The 20,040-nt window shown below is 33.2% G+C and overlaps 1 protein-coding gene across 1 annotated transcript in view; it reads left to right on the top strand.

Annotated features, from left to right (window-relative positions):
- LOC117992205 (uncharacterized) overlaps positions 1 to 8,919 on the top strand; it is a 165,312-nt gene extending 156,393 nt beyond the window's left edge. The window contains exon 3 of the mRNA XM_034979864.2: positions 5,752 to 8,919. Within this exon, the coding sequence (XP_034835755.1) occupies positions 5,752 to 5,904 (153 nt within the window). The 3' untranslated portion in view covers positions 5,905 to 8,919. The remainder of the gene's footprint in view (positions 1 to 5,751) is intronic.
- The last annotated feature ends 11,121 nt before the right edge of the window (positions 8,920 to 20,040 follow it).

Genomic DNA, 20,040 nt, shown 5'->3' with positions numbered 1-20,040 from the left:
TTTAATATAATAAATGTGAAATAATAAATTGACTAACTATATTATTATCAACATACAGCTCAAGCCGATGGATCTTAAAACTAGGGATTTTGCATACAGATTCTTTCTATAACATAGACGTTCACTAAGAAACTGACTTTTTCAGAAAATTGACCTAAAAACTCTGGCATTTTTGTTTGGGAAACTAATAAATACAAGATAAAAATGCTAAGTTAGAAATATAAAAGACGAACAAAATGTAGAATTTGGGTATCTATTCAAAGTAACTGTTTTATATCGCAAACTTCCCAAAATATTTCAAACTTTTACTACTTGACCAATCAACCAAAATGTTTAAGATCTTCAGTGTAACATACCCCATACCATTGATATGACCAGCCAGTTTACTAAGTTAGCCATAAAGCTATCTATGAAACGTATTTCCCGTTTCACCGATTCATATAGAATTCATAGTTTAACGGTAAAACTTCAGAATGGTTCAGATAAAATCTTCAAGTCGTCAGATCTTTTATTGTGAAATCAAACATCAATGTAACGTTTAACCGGGAAGAAAACAGAAACTTTGTTGGCTTATAAACCAGAAAAGATAAATGGCATAGTTTTTAAAGCAGCTGATAATATAACTTTTGACGAGATTTTCACCTTGAGTTAATTATTTTCATCGATATCTTTTATACCGTCACTAATATAATATTAAGTAAAAGTATTTGTAGATTGATTATAATATAAAAGGGGGGGGGTTTTGGGACTCTTTGAGGCACGGAGGAAACAAAAAAGCCAAATTCTTTCCATTGCATAAACATTTTTTTGATTATTTTATCATATAAAATACAATAGGTAGAGCTAAGCCAAAATAATCCAAGCCTTTGATTCTAAAATAAATTAATATAACCTTTTGCCAATTTCACATCCAAATGCAAACATCAGCATTTTCCGAAGCGGAAAGAAGCATTGCGAAATTAAATATAACTCATTTCGCGACTCCTTTCATAAAACCTCTTTTCTTATAACTTACACTGTAAATAACCTAACAGATTGCTTCGATTTACGCTATTGTAAAATACACCTTAATCTAGACAGATAGGGTTTATATTCGGTTGTATGGGGAAGGTTTTTTCAAGTAGCCAGATCGGTATCGAGTGAAAATTATCCGTCGCCCCCAATCTCTTTTGAACCGATTTGTCGCGAGTCCCTTTGTTCCACTTCAAAGGTATTTTTTGCGTGCGCATTATTATTACGCTTGCTTGCCTCGGATTTGCGATGCGATTGTTGTTTACCTGTTCGAAATTAGAATATCGGGAAAGAGAATAAAATTTTCGAATTTCGAATACCTCCAATCCAATCCAATCCATCAGCCTGTTTGCGTCCACTGCTGGACATAGGCCTTTCCAAGAGCGCGCCACCAAACACGGTCCTCCGCCTTCCTCATCCAACCGCTCCCCACCACCTTCTTCAGGTCATCGGTTCAGCGGGCGGGGGGTCGTCCTACACTGCGCTTACCGGTACGCGGTCTCCACTCCAGAACACGTCTGCCCCATCGGCCATCGGTTCTGCGACAGACATGGCCTGCCCATTGCCACTTCAGCGCGCTAATCCTTTGAGCTATGTCGGTCGCTTTTGTTCTTCTGCGAATTTCCTCGTTCCGGATTTTATCCCTGAGAGTGATACCCAACATAGCTCGCTCCATAGCACGCTGAGCGACTTTTAGTTTGTGGACGAGACCAACAGTCAGTGTCCACGTTTCCGCTCCATACGTCATCACAGGTAGGACACACTCGTTGAAGACCTTAGTCTTAAGGCTTTGCGGTATCGACGATTCGAAGACCTGTCGTAGCTTTGAAAATGCTGCCCAGCCCAGCTGAATTCTTCTGTCAGCTTCCTTGTCGAAGTTGTTTCTACCGAGTTGTATGATCTGGCCGAGGTAGTTATATTCTTGAACAACTTCGATGCTGACATTCCCGACGGTGACGGGTCTTGAGATAACGTGTTCGTTAAACATGACTTTTGTTTCATGATGTTTGTTCGAATACCTACTAAATATTATTTATTTATACTTTTTTATTTATTTTACAAATATTTAATTGTTTTTTATTTAGTTTATTTATAGCAAAGGAAGAAACATGCTGAAAAATATTTGTTTAAATAGCAATAATTACAGACTCTTTTTAATTTGTGTAAAATATTGTAAATGATGGTTTTCAAATAAACTTAATATACCTACATAATATTCTGATTATGACAAAAATCTTGTCAGTTATAAATTATCTCGTTTAGAATAATTTAGCGTTATGAGAAATTAAAGTAAAACAGGTTGATTTGCCGTAAAAAATGCCGTATCACAATTCTCAACCAATTTTTGCAAACATGGCAAGTATCTTTCTTTTATATCAAGTCTCTTTCTTATTTACCTAAACGTCTTCTTATCGAAGAAAAACAAATTGCAATTTATACAGTACAATAGCCAATTCCAAGCGATAGTGAAGCATCCCTTAAAGTTATCTCTCGTTGAAATATGCATTTTATCTACATCGAGATTGGTTTTAAAATTGCTCGTCGTTAAACAGAAATCTCCTATCCCAGAATTCTAATTTAGCTTTTTTATTTACTCCTAAAATGTATGCAAATCATTGCGATTGATGATCAAATACAACCGTACTCTTCTTACCTTGATACTTTCATACATTTCTGTCCCTTTCTCCCTATCGCGAAAAGTAATTTATTGTGTGTATTCAATTTGGTTAAAGAAATTAGGTATAATAAAATTATACAGATCACCGTATCGCAAAGAATGATATTGTGTAAGAGGATTTTATTTTTTCTAATTTTCGTCAACTCGAAGGGCGTGCTTTGTACCTGCGGTTTGTAATCCCCTTTAAATTGGGTGCTCTGATAAACCTTTGAGTTAGATTTTATTAACATCTGTCGATATAACAATATTATTTGGACACAAGGATATTATTATAATTGGATAAAGACTTCATGAAATATTATTTAATATGTTTTTTTATAGTTTTTAATTTTCTGTTTTCCATTAGGTACGTTAAGAAATTATGTTTTGCCGGTCAATGCCGGGTACACAATTAAATATAATTTGTTTTAACGGTGATGTAAAACATAGTAATGCTTGAGAGTTCTCCATAACGTTGGCAAAGTTGTATGACTGTCAATCCGTACGTTCCGTAGCGTGGTGGACAATGGCCTAAACCTTTTTATTTGGAAAAAAAACATGTATCCAGAATGTTAGCAATGAAATTATGAAGCAAGCAAGGATACCTGCAATATGGAGCTCCAGAGAGAAGATAATCTTACTCATTATTGCAAAATCCATTCACTTTGTTACTTATTACTATTACAATATGCAAAATTAAATTGCTTATATGCTTTAATTTTACTATCTAAGACTCGTAAAATCCGACTATTCACTGACTAAGTTTATTCTAAATTCCGACCAGAATTCTATTTGTTTTTACACAACCTAGTGTAAACAGTATAAATTACAGGAGCATTACAATCCACAAAGTGCTTTTACAGCGGGATAAAGCAATGGATAGTGAATAACACCTTTTATTAAAGGACCCGATAGTTTATGGTGATTTTACAGTCGGTTTAACAATCGAGATTTAGATCGGGGTCTTACAATATATTTGCTTGCCAACGCATACAGGTTCGTTGTAGAAATTACAACGCGCTACCAGTGCGGATATATATACTTACTATCCCCTATTGCATAATACATTTGCAAATATTATTATGAAACAAATGATTTGAGGCTTATTTCGTGTTTTTTTAAATTTATTAACGACATATTTTTATGTAGATAACGGGTAGGTACATACCACGTCTCGTCGTGACCACGACCCGTGCAATTGGGTTGAAATATCGACAACTAAAAACACCAAATTAATCGTAGTATGTACCCGTTATCTACATTAAAATGTTATGAAACAAAGTCTGTGAAAATATTTAATTTGTAACTGATGCCTGCCACTTCATCCGCGTGGATGATAGATGTTTAAAAATCCCGTGGAAACTCTGATTTTTTGGGATAAAAAGTAGGTTATGACACTATATCCATTTAGTTGCTCCGTTGCGGCACAATTAAAGAGCAAACCAATATGATAACTTTCGCATTTAAAAAACGAGTAGTGATGCGCAATTGTTTTTGTTTGTTGCTTCAGGGTAAAATGGGTATAAATCCCGCAAATTGCTATTGCGCCGGAACCATGTCTCATTAACATCGAAATGACGTCATTTTGACGTCAGCCGACATAAAAATATACCTTCATCTCGAAACTTCAGTCTAGTGCTGACGTCACTATAAAGGCGGCCACGCGTTTTAGAAATTTGTGGGAATTATACCTACCTATTATACAAAAGCGTATAAAGAAAGCAATAAAGTATCGACTAGAAATCGAATCTGGCTCCAAATACGATCGTAACACATGCGTCGTTTCCACCCCTGCATAATAAAAACGCAATTCAAATTATCTTTACAATAAAACAGTAAAGTGTATCACTCACTTGAATTACCTCTCAAATCTTACCAAGTAACGATTTTATACCATACGACAACGATAAATCGTATAATAAGTACTAAACTTTACCACTACTCTAAATGCAAAAATGTGTTTCAGGTTTGTCTTTCAATCACGCTGCAACAAAAGAACGGATTGATGTAAATTTTGCATGGATATAAAAGACCTGGAAAGTGACATAGGCTACTTTTATCCTGGATAATCAAAGCGTTCCTAAAGATTTTTATAATAGCTAATAAACGCACGAGGATGAAGTCTCGGGCATCATCTAGATTCAAGAAGCTTAAAAATATGAATATGGTCAATATTAATTTTCTTTTTAGTTATTCGTGATGAAATCGCAGTCGTATCGTCAGCAATAAAAGTCATCCACTGAAACTCACGTACTAAACTTTATGAGGGCATTGTTTTATTAATATCTATAAAAAGTGCTTCCAAGTAAAGCGTTTTAGCTAGAATTTCTCTTATAGCTTTCAGTGTTTACAGTCTTTATGGACTTGCTAAGTTTATTATTCTTATAACTAGTTGGAGTTTACTCTATGCAATTCAATTGGATTATAGTTTTGTTTTTTGTTTAAGAGTTAATTATTACTAGCTTATGCCCGCGACTTCGTCCGCGTGGACTACACAAATTTTAAACCCCTATTTTACACCCTTAGGTTTGATCTTTAACTATGAGATTTTAACATGAGCTTAATAAAATATGTCATACTGCTAATTGCAAAAATATTAACTACAAAACTTCTTTATAGACACTTCAAAACTGACAGACTTTCATACAAACTTCAAACCCCTATTTTACCCCTTTAGGGGTTGCATTTTGAAGAATCCTTTCTTAGCGGACGCCTACGTTATAATAGCTATCTGCATGCCGAATTTCAGCATGATCCGTCCAGTAGTTTGAGCTGTGCGTTGATAGATCAGTCAGTCAGTCAGTCAGTCAGTCAGTCAGTCAGTCAGTCAGTCACCTTTTCCTTTTATATATATAGATTATTAAACGTTACTGTTAGAATTCCATTACAAAATTTTGCTTAAAACTCAGTGTTATACCATACTTCTACGAAATTATCTCAAAATTTGATTTTTAGAATAAAAAATTATGTTTATTACAATTACAAAATTAGGTGTAAATTTCGTAAAAAAGATATTCAAACCTCTATATTTATATTGTAAAAATTAAAATTTTGAAGGCTGAACTGTATTTTGTCTTTTTCAGACCGATGCGGCTTCTCCAGAATTGGTGTTTGATGAAAAAGATTCGTCAGAAAGCTCCATCTTCTCTTCAATTCTACCGGATAAGCTATCTGGTTCGATTTGCACTGCAGTTCTTTGCTTGGTCGGTTGGAAGCTTCTTTGCAATAAACGGTGAACTAAATTATAAGTATTTGCTTGGTTATTCTGACCGTTACAATGCGTGTAAGGATATTAATCAACGTATTTTATTGTACGTTTTTTGTAAATTTTATAAACGTTATAATCAAATACCCATCTTATACATAAAATATAGACAATTCTTAGTACGATGTATTGTACTTTTAGAATCTGTCACAAACGAAAATGTTCTCATAAGAAATATTTTCATCTTACTAAACAAAATTGTTTGTATAATAAATACTTTTGTAGAATTTGTATGCAAAATTATATAGGTACTAATGTTACCGGGCACTATAATTTTGGATGTGAAATTTTCTTTTAAGCCAAAACTTTAATAAATTTATTTAATGTAAAATGAAGAAAAAAAAAATTTGGTGAGTTGATAAAATAGGGTAAAGTGAAAATGTTGGTAACTATCTATGAAGATGAGTTTTGTATCGATAAAGTATTGTACGTATTTGAAAAATATGTAAATAGTACCTATTTTGTGTAGATATATTTTTACAATTATTATATAAAAAAATACAAAAATCCATCACGGTCATCAAAAGCAGCAATAATCAGCGAATTATCAAAAATGTGGTATTTCAATTGTTAAATAACTTTAGCGAATACTATACTACATACTATTGAATTAACTTATAAAATACATGAGATGAACACATGATAAGAAATGAAGTGTTTCACTATAAAGGAACTTTTATCTTTAAAATAAAATAGGCATGTTTTAAGATGTAGTGTTTTTCTATGAAAAATCAATTTAAATGACGCACAAATTGTATTCATGCAAAATTAGTAGAACACCTTAATATCAATATCGATTAAAATAATTATAACCATGATATTTTTTAATATCTTGAAAATTTACATTCCGCTTTCGATGTTTGATAAAAATATAGCCAAGAAAAACAAACAAAATTGCTTGTATCTTGTTAAAGGTTTGTAGTAGTAAAAAAAATGTTTACACGTTGATTATACAGTGGTTGATAAAGCTTATACTTATTGTAATATAATTATTCTTTAGAATGGACCAGGTAAAGACGTTTATATAGTAACAAAAATAGACCTTTAAATAAATCAGAATAACGTCTTTCACCCCATAAATTGTTCCAAAGAAGAGCAGCCTAAAATTTTGTCATTGTTTGATCTCATTATATTATTTTTGTAATATAAAATGTTTTATTTTGTAATATTTTAGTGTAAGAGATAGACCGTTTTTGATAAGCGTTAGTGCCAAGTTTCAAATGTTGGAAATGGTCTCATATATACCTAAATTTAAAATAAAGTTTGTAGTAAATAAAGACGGTTAGAAGTGATTTATTTGTCAATTTTGTTAAATAAAGTTTATTCTATTTATTACACAGCATTTTTACAATAAAAAGCAAATAATTTCTATAAAATATGTCGTCGAATGAATCAAATTACGCTATCGTCAGTTTATAAAACAATCAAATGTTTTATGTTTATAAATAAGAATGAGCAGACGTGTATGCTCGTTACCGGTAAGTAAATGGCTTTTTTAGTTTAAATTATTGTAAAAATTTGTGCTAGTTTACAGTTTTTAAGTTATACGAGGCTTTTTGTCTTTGAAATATTATAGAGGAACAAGATTATTATTGATTTCTTTATTTGAGTCGTAATAATTTGATACGCTAATACAAATTATATTTAGAACGATTTATCCATCCATAAATAATTAAAACATAAATTGTATTTTGGTTTTACTTTAAAAATAATATTCACAAAGTGTAATAATTATTACTTTACCACTTAATGGGAACAAAATATTTCGGGAGCAAAAATGTTAAGTTGTCATATTATAGTAGTTTTATTTTTAGATTTTATGTTAAGGTGAAACAAAATATACAGAAGGATGTGTTCAAATGTGATATGTATTTATTTAAGGAGTCGATTAAAATAGAAAAAGAAAGAAGTTTTCCTAATGATCTCTTGGAAACTCTTGTGTGCTATACGTATTTGTTAACCATGTACTAGTGAATAAAATTAAATATTAAATTTATAATCCAAAATAAATCAATTTACTTGTGATTGCCACAATTTTTATGAGTTATACAAAACATTTACAAAATATTCTGATTATTACAGAAAAAGGTTTAAGAATTATTACAGTTTGTAAGAAATATTAACTATAGTCACTTGTATGTGGTAACATAACTATAAGAAAAGCACAGTAAGAGTTTTGTAAATAAATTAAAATTGGTATGCTTACTCTCTTTTATAAGAATTGTAGAAAAAATCTAAATTTCGATAATAACGCTTTTTATAATGTACTTTTGGGAGAATATGCAAAAATGCAACAGAAAACTTCAATTTAAAAAAAATTACATTTGTAAAATCTATAAAGTATAAATATAAAATACCTTAATAATATTTTGTATACAAAATTATTATACCTTTCATGATAAAAAATATAATATAGTGAATTTATGTTAAGTTCATCTCTTAAAAATATATATATTTTAATAGTTATTGTGCGCATGTTTTCGTAAAGTATGTAAATTAGTTTTGTAAAATCTTGCATCTTCTCCAAAAAGTGCAATAAAAATTATGCTTACGCTGATGAAACTATGTACCCTAAATATTGTAATAACTCCTAATCATTCAAAACTAAGCAATATAATTGTAATTACTAGTGAGTAGCGTATTAAGAATCTCACTATCAAATCTTATTTTAATTAAAATTTTGTAACTTTAATTTTCATAAAAACAAATTTGAGCTTATATAATTTTCTTGCTGCTTCCTTTTGAATAATTTTACTTAATGAATGTGTTACTTACTTATGTTGCTTAGTATAATTTACGACTACATGAAAAGGCCTGTAAATTGTAGAATTATTTTAGTTCATAGTAAATTGTGTAAATTAGTTTATGATTATTACAATAATATTATTATCCCATACCAATTGATTTTTACATTTTGTGTATTCAATTAGATTTATGTTTTTTTGAGATTAACTGCCATTATTACGTCTGTTTTATATTCTTTATTTAAAAATAATATAATTTTTTAAATAAAATACCGAGTTTTATTGGATTTTCCTTGTGAGTTTGATGACCTGTCACTTTGTCTTAAATCTTAGCTACCTACATAACCTAACCTAACTGTATTCCTATCTGGTGAATAAGTTATTAAGGAGCTTAAGATGGATACGACTTGGCAGGAAGCATCTGGAAGAAATAAAAATATAGGTTTATTTTAGCGTTTAAACTCAAAACCGCGGCGCGTGCGCGGACGGACTCCCTTGAAAAAGGACCCCGGATGGGTTTGAAACTAGTCGGGCTAACGTCGACTACACACGTGAGTAAGCCGGGACAGATATTATTTATAATATAGGTTTAGTTCAGGGACAAAACTAGCAGAATACCGCCCGCTAAAAATCCTCGAATGTTTCGTATGAAAATATGGGCGGAAAAAACGCCGAAAAGAGTTTGAGTGATTATCCCTAGCCTTAGGTCAAGTCAAGTGTCCATTGGCAATAAAACTTGCAGATGTGAAATTGCAGAACACTAAGTAGGCTGAACCATGACTAATGACATGATGCCAATGAATGACTTCATCCACTGTATATTTAGACTAGCTGATCCCCGCGGCTTCGCCCGCGTAGATTTAGGTTTTTAAAGATCCCGTATAGCCTATGTCACTCAGGAATAATGTAGCTTTCTACTGGTGCAAGAATTTTTAAAATCGGTTCAGTAGTTCTAAAGATTACCCCCTACAAACAAACTTAACGACATTACCTCTTTATATAATACTAGCTGATCCCCGCGGCTTCGCCCGCGTAGATTTAGGTTTTTAAAGATCCCGTATAGCCTATGTCACTCAGGAATAATGTAGCTTTCTACTGGTGAAAGAATTTTTAAAATCGGTTCAGTAGTTCTAAAGATTACCCCCTACAAACAAACTTAACGACATTACCTCTTTATATAATACAACGGGCCGTGCAGCAGAAATCGTAATATTTTAATTTCGCCATAACTTCAAAACCAAACGTCCAATTTTAATCATTCAAAGACCAAATATTATCTCCATAAACTGTTCTTAGTGATGAAATCATTTATTTTGATAAGGATTAATAGCATGAGTAAAATAAACGCGTTTAAATGTAGTCCAAAAAAAATTCAAGATTTTTAAATAAAAAAATGGTTGCTGTGCCTCACTCGACATAGATGGGTATAGTGTGTCGCGGACTTTTTTGTAGATATTTATAAGGTCTACAATTAATTAGAACATTTTATGGTTCTATCTTTTATAGTTTAGGCAGCGTACGCAAAATAAGTAACTTTTCTGGTTGATTTTTTACACCTTGTGTCCGAAAAACCCAAATATCTTACGGAACCCTATTTTTTTCCAAAATAAAATATAGCCTATGTTACTCGTGGATAATGTAGCTTTCGAATGGTGAAAGAATTTTTAAAATCGGTCCAGTAGTTTTTGAGCCTATTCAGTACAAACAAACAAACAAACAAACAAACAAACAAAGTTTTCCTCTTTATAATATTAGTGTAGACAACGGGCCGTGCAGCAGAAATCGTAATATTTTAATTTCGCCATAACTTCAAAACCAAACGTCCAATTTTAATCATTCAAAGACCAAATATTATCTCCATAAACTGTTCTTAGTGATGAAATCATTTATTTTGATAAGGATTAATAGCATGAGTAAAATAAACGCGTTTAAATGTAGTCCAAAAAAAATTCAAGATTTTTAAATAAAAAAATGGTTGCTGTGCCTCACTCGACATAGATGGGTATAGTGTGTCGCGGACTTTTTTGTAGATATTTATAAGGTCTACAATTAATTAGAACATTTTATGGTTCTATCTTTTATAGTTTAGGCAGCGTACGCAAAATAAGTAACTTTTCTGGTTGATTTTTTACACCTTGTGTCCGAAAAACCCAAATATCTTACGGAACCCTATTTTTTTCCAAAATAAAATATAGCCTATGTTACTCGTGGATAATGTAGCTTTCGAATGGTGAAAGAATTTTTAAAATCGGTCCAGTAGTTTTTGAGCCTATTCAGTACAAACAAACAAACAAACAAACAAACAAACAAACAAACAAACAAAGTTTTCCTCTTTATAATATTAGTGTAGATTAGTGTAGACAACGGGCCGTGCAGCAGAAATCGTAATATTTTAATTTCGCCATAACTTCAAAACCAAACGTCCAATTTTAATCATTCAAAGACCAAATATTATCTCCATAAACTGTTCTTAGTGATGAAATCATTTATTTTGATAAGGATTAATAGCATGAGTAAAATAAACGCGTTTAAATGTAGTCCAAAAAAAATTCAAGATTTTTAAATAAAAAAATGGTTGCTGTGCCTCACTCGACATAGATGGGTATAGTGTGTCGCGGACTTTTTTGTAGATATTTATAAGATCTACAATTAATTAGAACATTTTATGGTTCTATCTTTTATAGTTTAGGCAGCGTACGCAAAATAAGTAACTTTTCTGGTTGATTTTTTACACCTTGTGTCCGAAAAACCCAAATATCTTACGGAACCCTATTTTTTTCCAAAATAAAATATAGCCTATGTTACTCGTGGATAATGTAGCTTTCGAATGGTGAAAGAATTTTTAAAATCGGTCCAGTAGTTTTTGAGCCTATTCAGTACAAACAAACAAACAAACAAACAAACAAACAAACAAACAAACAAAGTTTTCCTCTTTATAATATTAGTGTAGACAACGGGCCGTGCAGCAGAAATCGTAATATTTTAATTTCGCCATAACTTCAAAACCAAACGTCCAATTTTAATCATTCAAAGACCAAATATTATCTCCATAAACTGTTCTTAGTGATGAAATCATTTATTTTGATAAGGATTAATAGCATGAGTAAAATAAACGCGTTTAAATGTAGTCCAAAAAAAATTCAAGATTTTTAAATAAAAAAATGGTTGCTGTGCCTCACTCGACATAGATGGGTATAGTGTGTCGCGGACTTTTTTGTAGATATTTATAAGATCTACAATTAATTAGAACATTTTATGGTTCTATCTTTTATAGTTTAGGCAGCGTACGCAAAATAAGTAACTTTTCTGGTTGATTTTTTACACCTTGTGTCCGAAAAAACCCAAATATCTTACGGAACCCTATTTTTTTCCAAAATAAAATATAGCCTATGTTACTCGTGGATAATGTAGCTTTCGAATGGTGAAAGAATTTTTAAAATCGATCCAGTAGTTTTTGAGCCTATTCAGTACAAACAAACAAACAAACAAACAAACAAACAAACAAACAAACAAACAAACAAACAAAGTTTTCCTCTTTATAATATTAGTGTAGATTTAATATTTTCCGGGATAAAAAGTAGGCTATGTCTCTCCAGATCTTTAACTATGGCCATGTAAAAATCACGTCTATCTGTTGCCCCGTTGCATTGCGGCGAGATTAAAGGATAAACCAACAAACAAACACACTTTCGCATTTTATAATATCACTATAGATTCGACGAGGATATAGTCGCGGATAATTGCTAGTTATCATACTATTATTTTTGTTGAATGTACTTTTGTTTGTTGGTTTGGCCTTCAATCATGCCGCAAGGGAACAAACGGACCGACATAATGTTTTGGAAGGATATAATAGCGTAGTCAAAGACCTGGAAAGTGACATCCTATACTTATAGGCTACTTTTTATCTCGGAAAATCAAAGAATTTCCATGGGATTTTTAAAAATCAAGTCGATATATCTACTACTGTTATGAATTATCATCTAGTCGATATATCTATGAAGAGTAAAGCTTTGTTTGGTTGTTTGTTTGATAAACTCCGAAACTACTGAACCGATTTTAGTAAAGTTGTAGTTTCACCATTAGAAAGCTAATTTTCCAGAAGTAACAGATGCTATAATATGTTTGTATAACATACAGGGTGTAACGAGAACGCTAGCAAAAACTTAGCGTTATTGTTATACTTACTACCTAAACACAATCCAATACCAGTAACCATTTGCCTCATTTTGTACTTTTAGTGATTTAGTATTTATCAAATTCGCAATGAGCATGCAAAACTCGGGTCGATGGCCCACCTACGCGACATTGACTAGCATCAGTCAAACGTTTTATTTGCAATATACCTATTTACAAAATGGATAGGATTTTTTTTTCGTGTTTTTGGTGGTATCATATCAGTAATCATCAGTACTATCACCTGTCTTCGTTTTAGCTAGCGTTCTGGTTACACCCTGTATAGGTAGGTATGTACCGAGTAACTTAACCGAGTGAAGTCGGGCAGATCAGCTTGTAATAAATAAAATATGAATGTCATATTTTATTTATTACTACCTACGATATAAAAGTGAGGTAAGTACAAATTTTAAATCTTTCCATCAAAACTTTTAACCATTCGCCATTTTTAGAACATTAAACTAAAGTTGTAGAACTCATGTGTAGTAAGTACTAACCATCTAAGTTAGATCGTCTTTGTAATAGAAAACATTATCTGCAAAAGTTCTGCTTAATGTGGTCAGTGAGTGATCTATTTCACTTTAACGGGAGTTAGATAGTTTTATACTTCGGATCGAAAGTTGTAGAATTATGCACTGTGAAGAATTGGATAGGTATAACACGCAATAGGTTGAGATGGCAATCGGGGAGGGAATGCCCCGCACAGTCCCCGCGCTAAACCCGTGCGAGCGAACGCGGGTGACGTATGGGTGTGCGGGGCGTCCTCCCGGCTCATACCCCGATTGCCATCTCAACGACGGACGCACAGACAGACAGACGGACGGCCGGACGGACAGACAACGAAGTGAGCAAAATAAACTACACCATCAAATTACCCGAAAAAATAAACTAGCAAAAAGTCTATGAACGCGCACTATCGTTAATCGAACAGTATCGTTAGTAAACAGAAATAACAAAAATTTCGACTATTGTACCTATTATTTATGTATCAAATCAAAGCATCAACAAAAATAACAACATACTTACCTAATTATTTAACTTATTAACACTTTGTAGGTATTCGATGGGAACAACAAAATCATTTGATATGTTAAATTTATCATCATATCGATGTGGTGCTATTTAACATTAGTTGACTTGTTATTTTTAACCATATTCAATGTATCGGTGTTTTTAGCGCGTGACGTAATCGGTCGCAATCGGTGCGCGCGTTTTGCACCGCGCGCCCGCTTCGAAATTTAATTTCCTGGAATCTTCGCGCTACCTATTTAAGTACCTACTGCAGGTACTTAGAACGTAGGTATAGGTCCTAACTATAATAATATGTATTTTTTGATTTAATAATATTTTTTTATTTAAAATTGTTAAGTTTTAGTATTGCAGTTAATCAACAAACTTTAATATGTGTTAAATTAACAGGTGAATAAATAAATTGGTCACCTCTAATTAGCATGTACGATTTTCGATTTTCACTAAGTATAGTCCGCGACAGGTCGAGATGGCCATCGGGGTATAAGGCGAGGGGACGCCCCGTACACCCGCACGTCACCCGCGCTCGTCCGCATCGGGTTAGTGCCGGGGCTCTGCGGGTGTGCACGCGCTCCAATTTCCATCTCGACATGTCGTGATAGCCCAAAGTTAGGAAGTTGGTGACGTTCCACCCCCGTGCCTAGGAGAGCACGTAAAGCCGTCGGTGCTGCACCTGATCTCTCTCCCACATTCTAACATATTTGAGAACATTATGGAGAACTCTCTGGCAAGTGGCGTGCCGGTTTCCTCACGATGTTTTTCTTCACATTTAATTACTTAAAGCGCACATAACTCCGAAAAGTTGGAGGTGCGTGCCCGGGATCGAACCCCCGACCTCCAATTAGAAAGCTGACGTCCTAACCACTAGGCTATTACAGCTGTCACACAGGTTGATTCCACAAAATTTATGCGTCTTCCATAATCCGCGTAGGAAAATAGATGGTATTGAAATTACATATGATCGATGATCAGGCGAGTTTATATGCAAATTGTCCCCTACGTTCCCACAAATTTGACTTTCAAATGAAACATATTTGTGTTTTTTCCACCTAATAACTCTTACAGTATTGGGAATGGTTTGTATGCAAAAATGCTATTTGTTGGGTTGTCTCGCTTTGGTTATCGGCTCAATTTATACCGTTGAATTGGATTTTTGTTGGGTGTCAATATTTTTGACATGCACGAAGACTGATGACGTAAAATCTAATAAAAGTAATAATAGTAGGTATAAGTCCCGCAAATTGTTATTGCAATGGAACCATGTATCATTATCATTAACATCGAAATGACGTCATTTTGACGTCAGCCGAAATAAAAATATACCATCAGCTCGAAACTTCAGTCTAACCTTATTAGCGTAGCGATTTGCGGGACTTTTACGAAAATAATTAATTAAAACTTTAAAGACTCTCCGGCGCAGTTTCATTCAGCAAACCGTGCCGGGCTCGATTTCCGGTTTGAGTTAGTTTGGGATTCTATTCTATTCTATTCTATTCTATTCTATTCTATTCTATTCTATTCTATTCTATTCTATTCTATTCTATTCTATTCTATTCTATTCTATTCTATTCTATTCTATTCTATTCTATTCTATTCTATTCTATTCTATTCTATTCTATTCTATTCTATTCTATTCTATTCTATTCTATTCTATTCTATTCTATTCTATTCTATTCTATTCTATTCTATTCTATTCTATTCTATTCTATTCTATTCTATTCTATTCTATTCTATTCTATTCTATTCTATTCTATTCTATTCTATTCTATTCTATTCTATTCTATTCTATTCTATTCTATTCTATTCTATTCTATTCTATTCTATTCTATTCTATTCTATTCTATTCTATTCTATTCTATTCTATTCTATTCTATTCTATTCTATTCTATTCTATTCTATTCTATTCTATTCTATTCTATTCTATTCTATTCTATTCTATTCTATTCTATTCTATTCTATTCTATTCTATTCTATTCTATTCTATTCTATTCTATTCTATTCTATTCTATTCTATTCTATTCTATTCTATTCTATTCTATTCTATTCTATTCTATTCTATTCTATTCTATTCTATTCTATTCTATTCTATTCTATTCTATTCTATTCTATTCTATTCTATTCTATTCTATTCTATTCTATTCTATTCTATTCTATTCTATTCTATTCTATTCTATTCTATTCTATTCTATTCTATTCTATTCTATTCTATTCTATTCTATTCTATTCTATTCTATTCTATTCTATTCTATTCTATTCTATTCTATTCTATTCTATTCTATTCTATTCTATTCTATTCTATTCTATTCTATTCTATTCTATTCTATTCTATTCTATTCTATTCTATTCTATTCTATTCTATTCTATTCTATTCTATTCTATTCTATTCTATTCTATTCTATTCTATTCTATTCTATTCTATTCTATTCTATTCTATTCTATTCTATTCTATTCTATTCTATTCTATTCTATTCTATTCTATTCTATTCTATTCTATTCTATTCTATTCTATTCTATTCTATTCTATTCTATTCTATTCTATTCTATTCTATTCTATTCTATTCTATTCTATTCTATTCTATTCTATTCTATTCTATTCTATTCTATTCTATTCTATTCTATTCTATTCTATTCTATTCTATTCTATTCTATTCTATTCTATTCTATTCTATTCTATTCTATTCTATTCTATTACATACACACATAGCTTTTAAAAGTTAGAGGTGCGTGCTCGGCGAGAGAAGGCGAGGGAAGAGAGGGATGAGAAGAGAAGGCGGAAGTCACCACTAAGCTATTCATAGAAAGCCTATTGCATAATGTCATCATACCTAAGTATTTACGATTCTATTTTGATTGGACATCGCGAATCAATTTGTAACGCCGGTCATAAGGGGACGCATCTGCGGCCTGGAAGTCAATGAGACACTTGTATGCTCCGATTTTTTTGTGACGAAAAATCCAATGGAGACAAATCAAAATAAAAATTACTTATTTTTATGTCGACGGTGGCGGTGACGGATGGGGGACGGACGACATCAGACGAGTCCCTACAAGAGACCTACGTACAGCAGTGCACGTTTATCGGTTGATGATGATGATGATGATTTTTATGTCCCCAGGAATTAGTTGAATTTCCACACTTTTTAAAACAAAGTGCCAATACCATAAACGAAATCCATCCAAGTCTTATCCGAGTCTTATTTAGATCTGGTAATGGTTCACCCTAAGGGATGACTTATACTAACACGTGGCAGGCACGAGCCGTATCACGTACGAGGCGCGGACGAGGCACGGATTCATAACATCACGAACATTTTATATGAAGCAGTTTATGCTTCACCGTGTGGCGTCCGTGATGCGTTCATGTTTCAACACCGACGCCGGGGCCGTAGTTCGTACGTGGCACGGCTCATGCCTGCCACGTGTTAGCATAAATCATCCCTAAAACTCTAAAAATAATAAGTATTCATCCACAGAATAACTACAGAAAGAACAATACTAATGAGAATAGGGAGCATAGAAAGGGTAAAGAAATTTTAAAAAGGAAATCACAAAACCGCTCGTTTTTCGTCGTAAAAATATCAAGTTAACCAAAACAGGAACAGAAAATCCTTAGTAAACGCAATAAAAGCAAAGAATTGCAAATCCGGAGCGGTTTTTAACGAATTTTGCGACAATATCAAACCTATGCGGCGAAGAAATCCTCTTTTCATATCCACCTTCCGCACCCATAAAGTTAAAAAAAGTGTGTATTCACGAATCATAAAAATCAGTCAAGTATGAGTCGAACTCGCACAGGAAGGATTCCGTACCATCGTACAAGAAATAATACTTTTTAATTTTTTTCAATTTTCATAATATAAATTTTTTATTACTTATTTGCTGTTATAGCGGCAATAGAAATATATATTCTGTGAAAATTTCTGTAGGTCGATTTCGTAAAACTTGCATCAATCATTATTACAATCTCAACTGTTGCGATTGGCTGAATTAGTGCGATTCTTGTTGTAACAATGCATTGTAGCCAATAGTGAGCGAGCGTCAACCAATCAGAGGTGATTACGTTCGTGACATTGTAGCTGTCATTTTACCGCAGTCGAGCAGCGGGTCTCTGCCTACATGTGTGGTTCACGAAATACAGCCCGCTGACAGTCAGACAGACGGACGGACGGACAGCGGGGTCTTAGGGTGAAATCTATAGAGCAAACTCTGACTTTGCTTAGACTTAAGACCAGAGTTAAAACGAGACAGATGTATATTTCTCACATAAATCTGTCTTGTTTTAACTCAATCTTAAGTCTGAGCAAAGTCAAAGTGCGCTCTTTAGATTTCAGCCTTAGGGTCCCGTAGGCACACTTCGGGTACGGAACCCTAAAAGTGTGTATTCACGAATCATAAAAACCACAATACAACGGTTTTATTTGGTCTCGTCACGCGGTGACGGCCCTCTGTATGCAAAATTGGTACGAAATTGAAAAACAAATTTGTTACATATTGCTTTTTTGATTCGGGGCGCGTTATTCGGATCGGGTTGAACATGGGTTATTCCACAAACGCAAATAATATTATTTTACTAGCTGACCTTCGCTCGGGTGGAATTTAGAAAATCGGCGTGGGGGTAGAGATTTCAAAAACCTTGATATAAGTACCGAAAGTAATGTACGCCGACCTTTAGAAGGAGAAAGGAGTTTCGTAGAGCGTTGAGACCGACAAGACGTCACATAGGTATGAGTGACAGAGCCAAGCTCTACAAAGCCGAAATGTCATTCTAAAGGCCGATGTACATTACTTTCGGCCGCGTACCTACTGTACGTATTTTTTTTGTAACCGAAAACCCAAATATCAATACTTGATACACTACTTGAGCAGGGATTTTAGCTAAAAAATCGGTGAAAAGTTCCAAATGTGACAAAATCGGTTGATCGGAATAACCTCGAAAACCTAGCAGACAGACGGACCGATAGACAGACACACTTTCGCATTTTTGTAGTTTTATTATTTTGATTTTATTTTTAAACTTGGGATCTTTGCTATTTTGCTGTTTGTACTAAGGGTAGGTAGGTTATGTAGGTAGGTACTTATGTATTATTTTTTAATAAACAAAAATGGGTAGAATAACCCGCATTTTCAGTGAAAGGGGTTGTCATGCACCGACGCGTTCTGTTACTTCATTATAACGCCGAATGTTACAATGGGCATCATTTTCTTGTTTTACGACTCATTTTTTTTTTGGCGGTGGATTTTCGTGATCATAATATTTTATACTGAACTAGCTTATGCTCGCGACTTCGTCCGCGTGGACTACACACATTTCAAACCGCTATTTCATCTCCTTAGGGGTTGAATTTTAAAAAATCCTTTCTTAGCTGATGCCTACGTCGTAAAAGCTCTCTGTATTTGGAGAAGTACTCACAAACGAAATGCTATAAATTCACTGACTTGCATATCTGAGTGATAATAATATGAAAAATTAACAATGAAACTCCAAATTTTTTATCTTGCTATCCTGCAGTTCATATTGACTTTTTATTGCCATTTAAGTTAAAAACGGCTTATAGCTGAATAGGTACCTTCTGAAACTGCATTTACTTAGTTAAGAGTTACTTTTTATTTTCACATATTAAGTAGGTATTTTGTTATTTTGATAAAATAAGTTATTTTAAAATTGCTTAAAACACACCTAACTCCGAAATCCCGATCGAACCCCGACCTCCCGAATCGGTGGTTGCTCTTTGAAAAGAGCAATGGCCTAGTTTCTTGCTGGTTTTTCTCGGTAGGAAAAGTATTCCGAACCAGTGGTAGAACAGTTTAATTTAATAAAAAATATTTTTATTTATTTATATCACTGCTCAAGATCTTAAATTCAGCCAAGCTTTTCCTAAATTGCCAAATTGAAAAGTGAAAACATCACTGTAACTGTCAAATCATAGGTCTACTAAATTCCTACACATGGTCTAGCTACTAGACATGTGTCCGCTATAGCTTAACTTAACTGAAAACCGCCGCGTGCCTATAGCGTACCATAGCGTTATTGTCGTAGCTAACAACGGTTATCAGCTAACATCTATGACGAACCACCTGACAACGCAACGCTGCCAACTGGCAACTGATAATGCATTGTTTGGTTTTTTGGTAACTAAAAACGCAATAATTATGCCTTC

The sequence above is a fragment of the Maniola hyperantus genome, chromosome 21 (genome assembly GCF_902806685.2).
Source record: "Maniola hyperantus chromosome 21, iAphHyp1.2, whole genome shotgun sequence".
NCBI lineage: Eukaryota > Metazoa > Arthropoda > Insecta > Lepidoptera > Nymphalidae > Maniola > Maniola hyperantus.
Note: the sequence above shows the minus strand (reverse complement) of the source record. Positions and strands in the feature narration are given on the sequence as shown.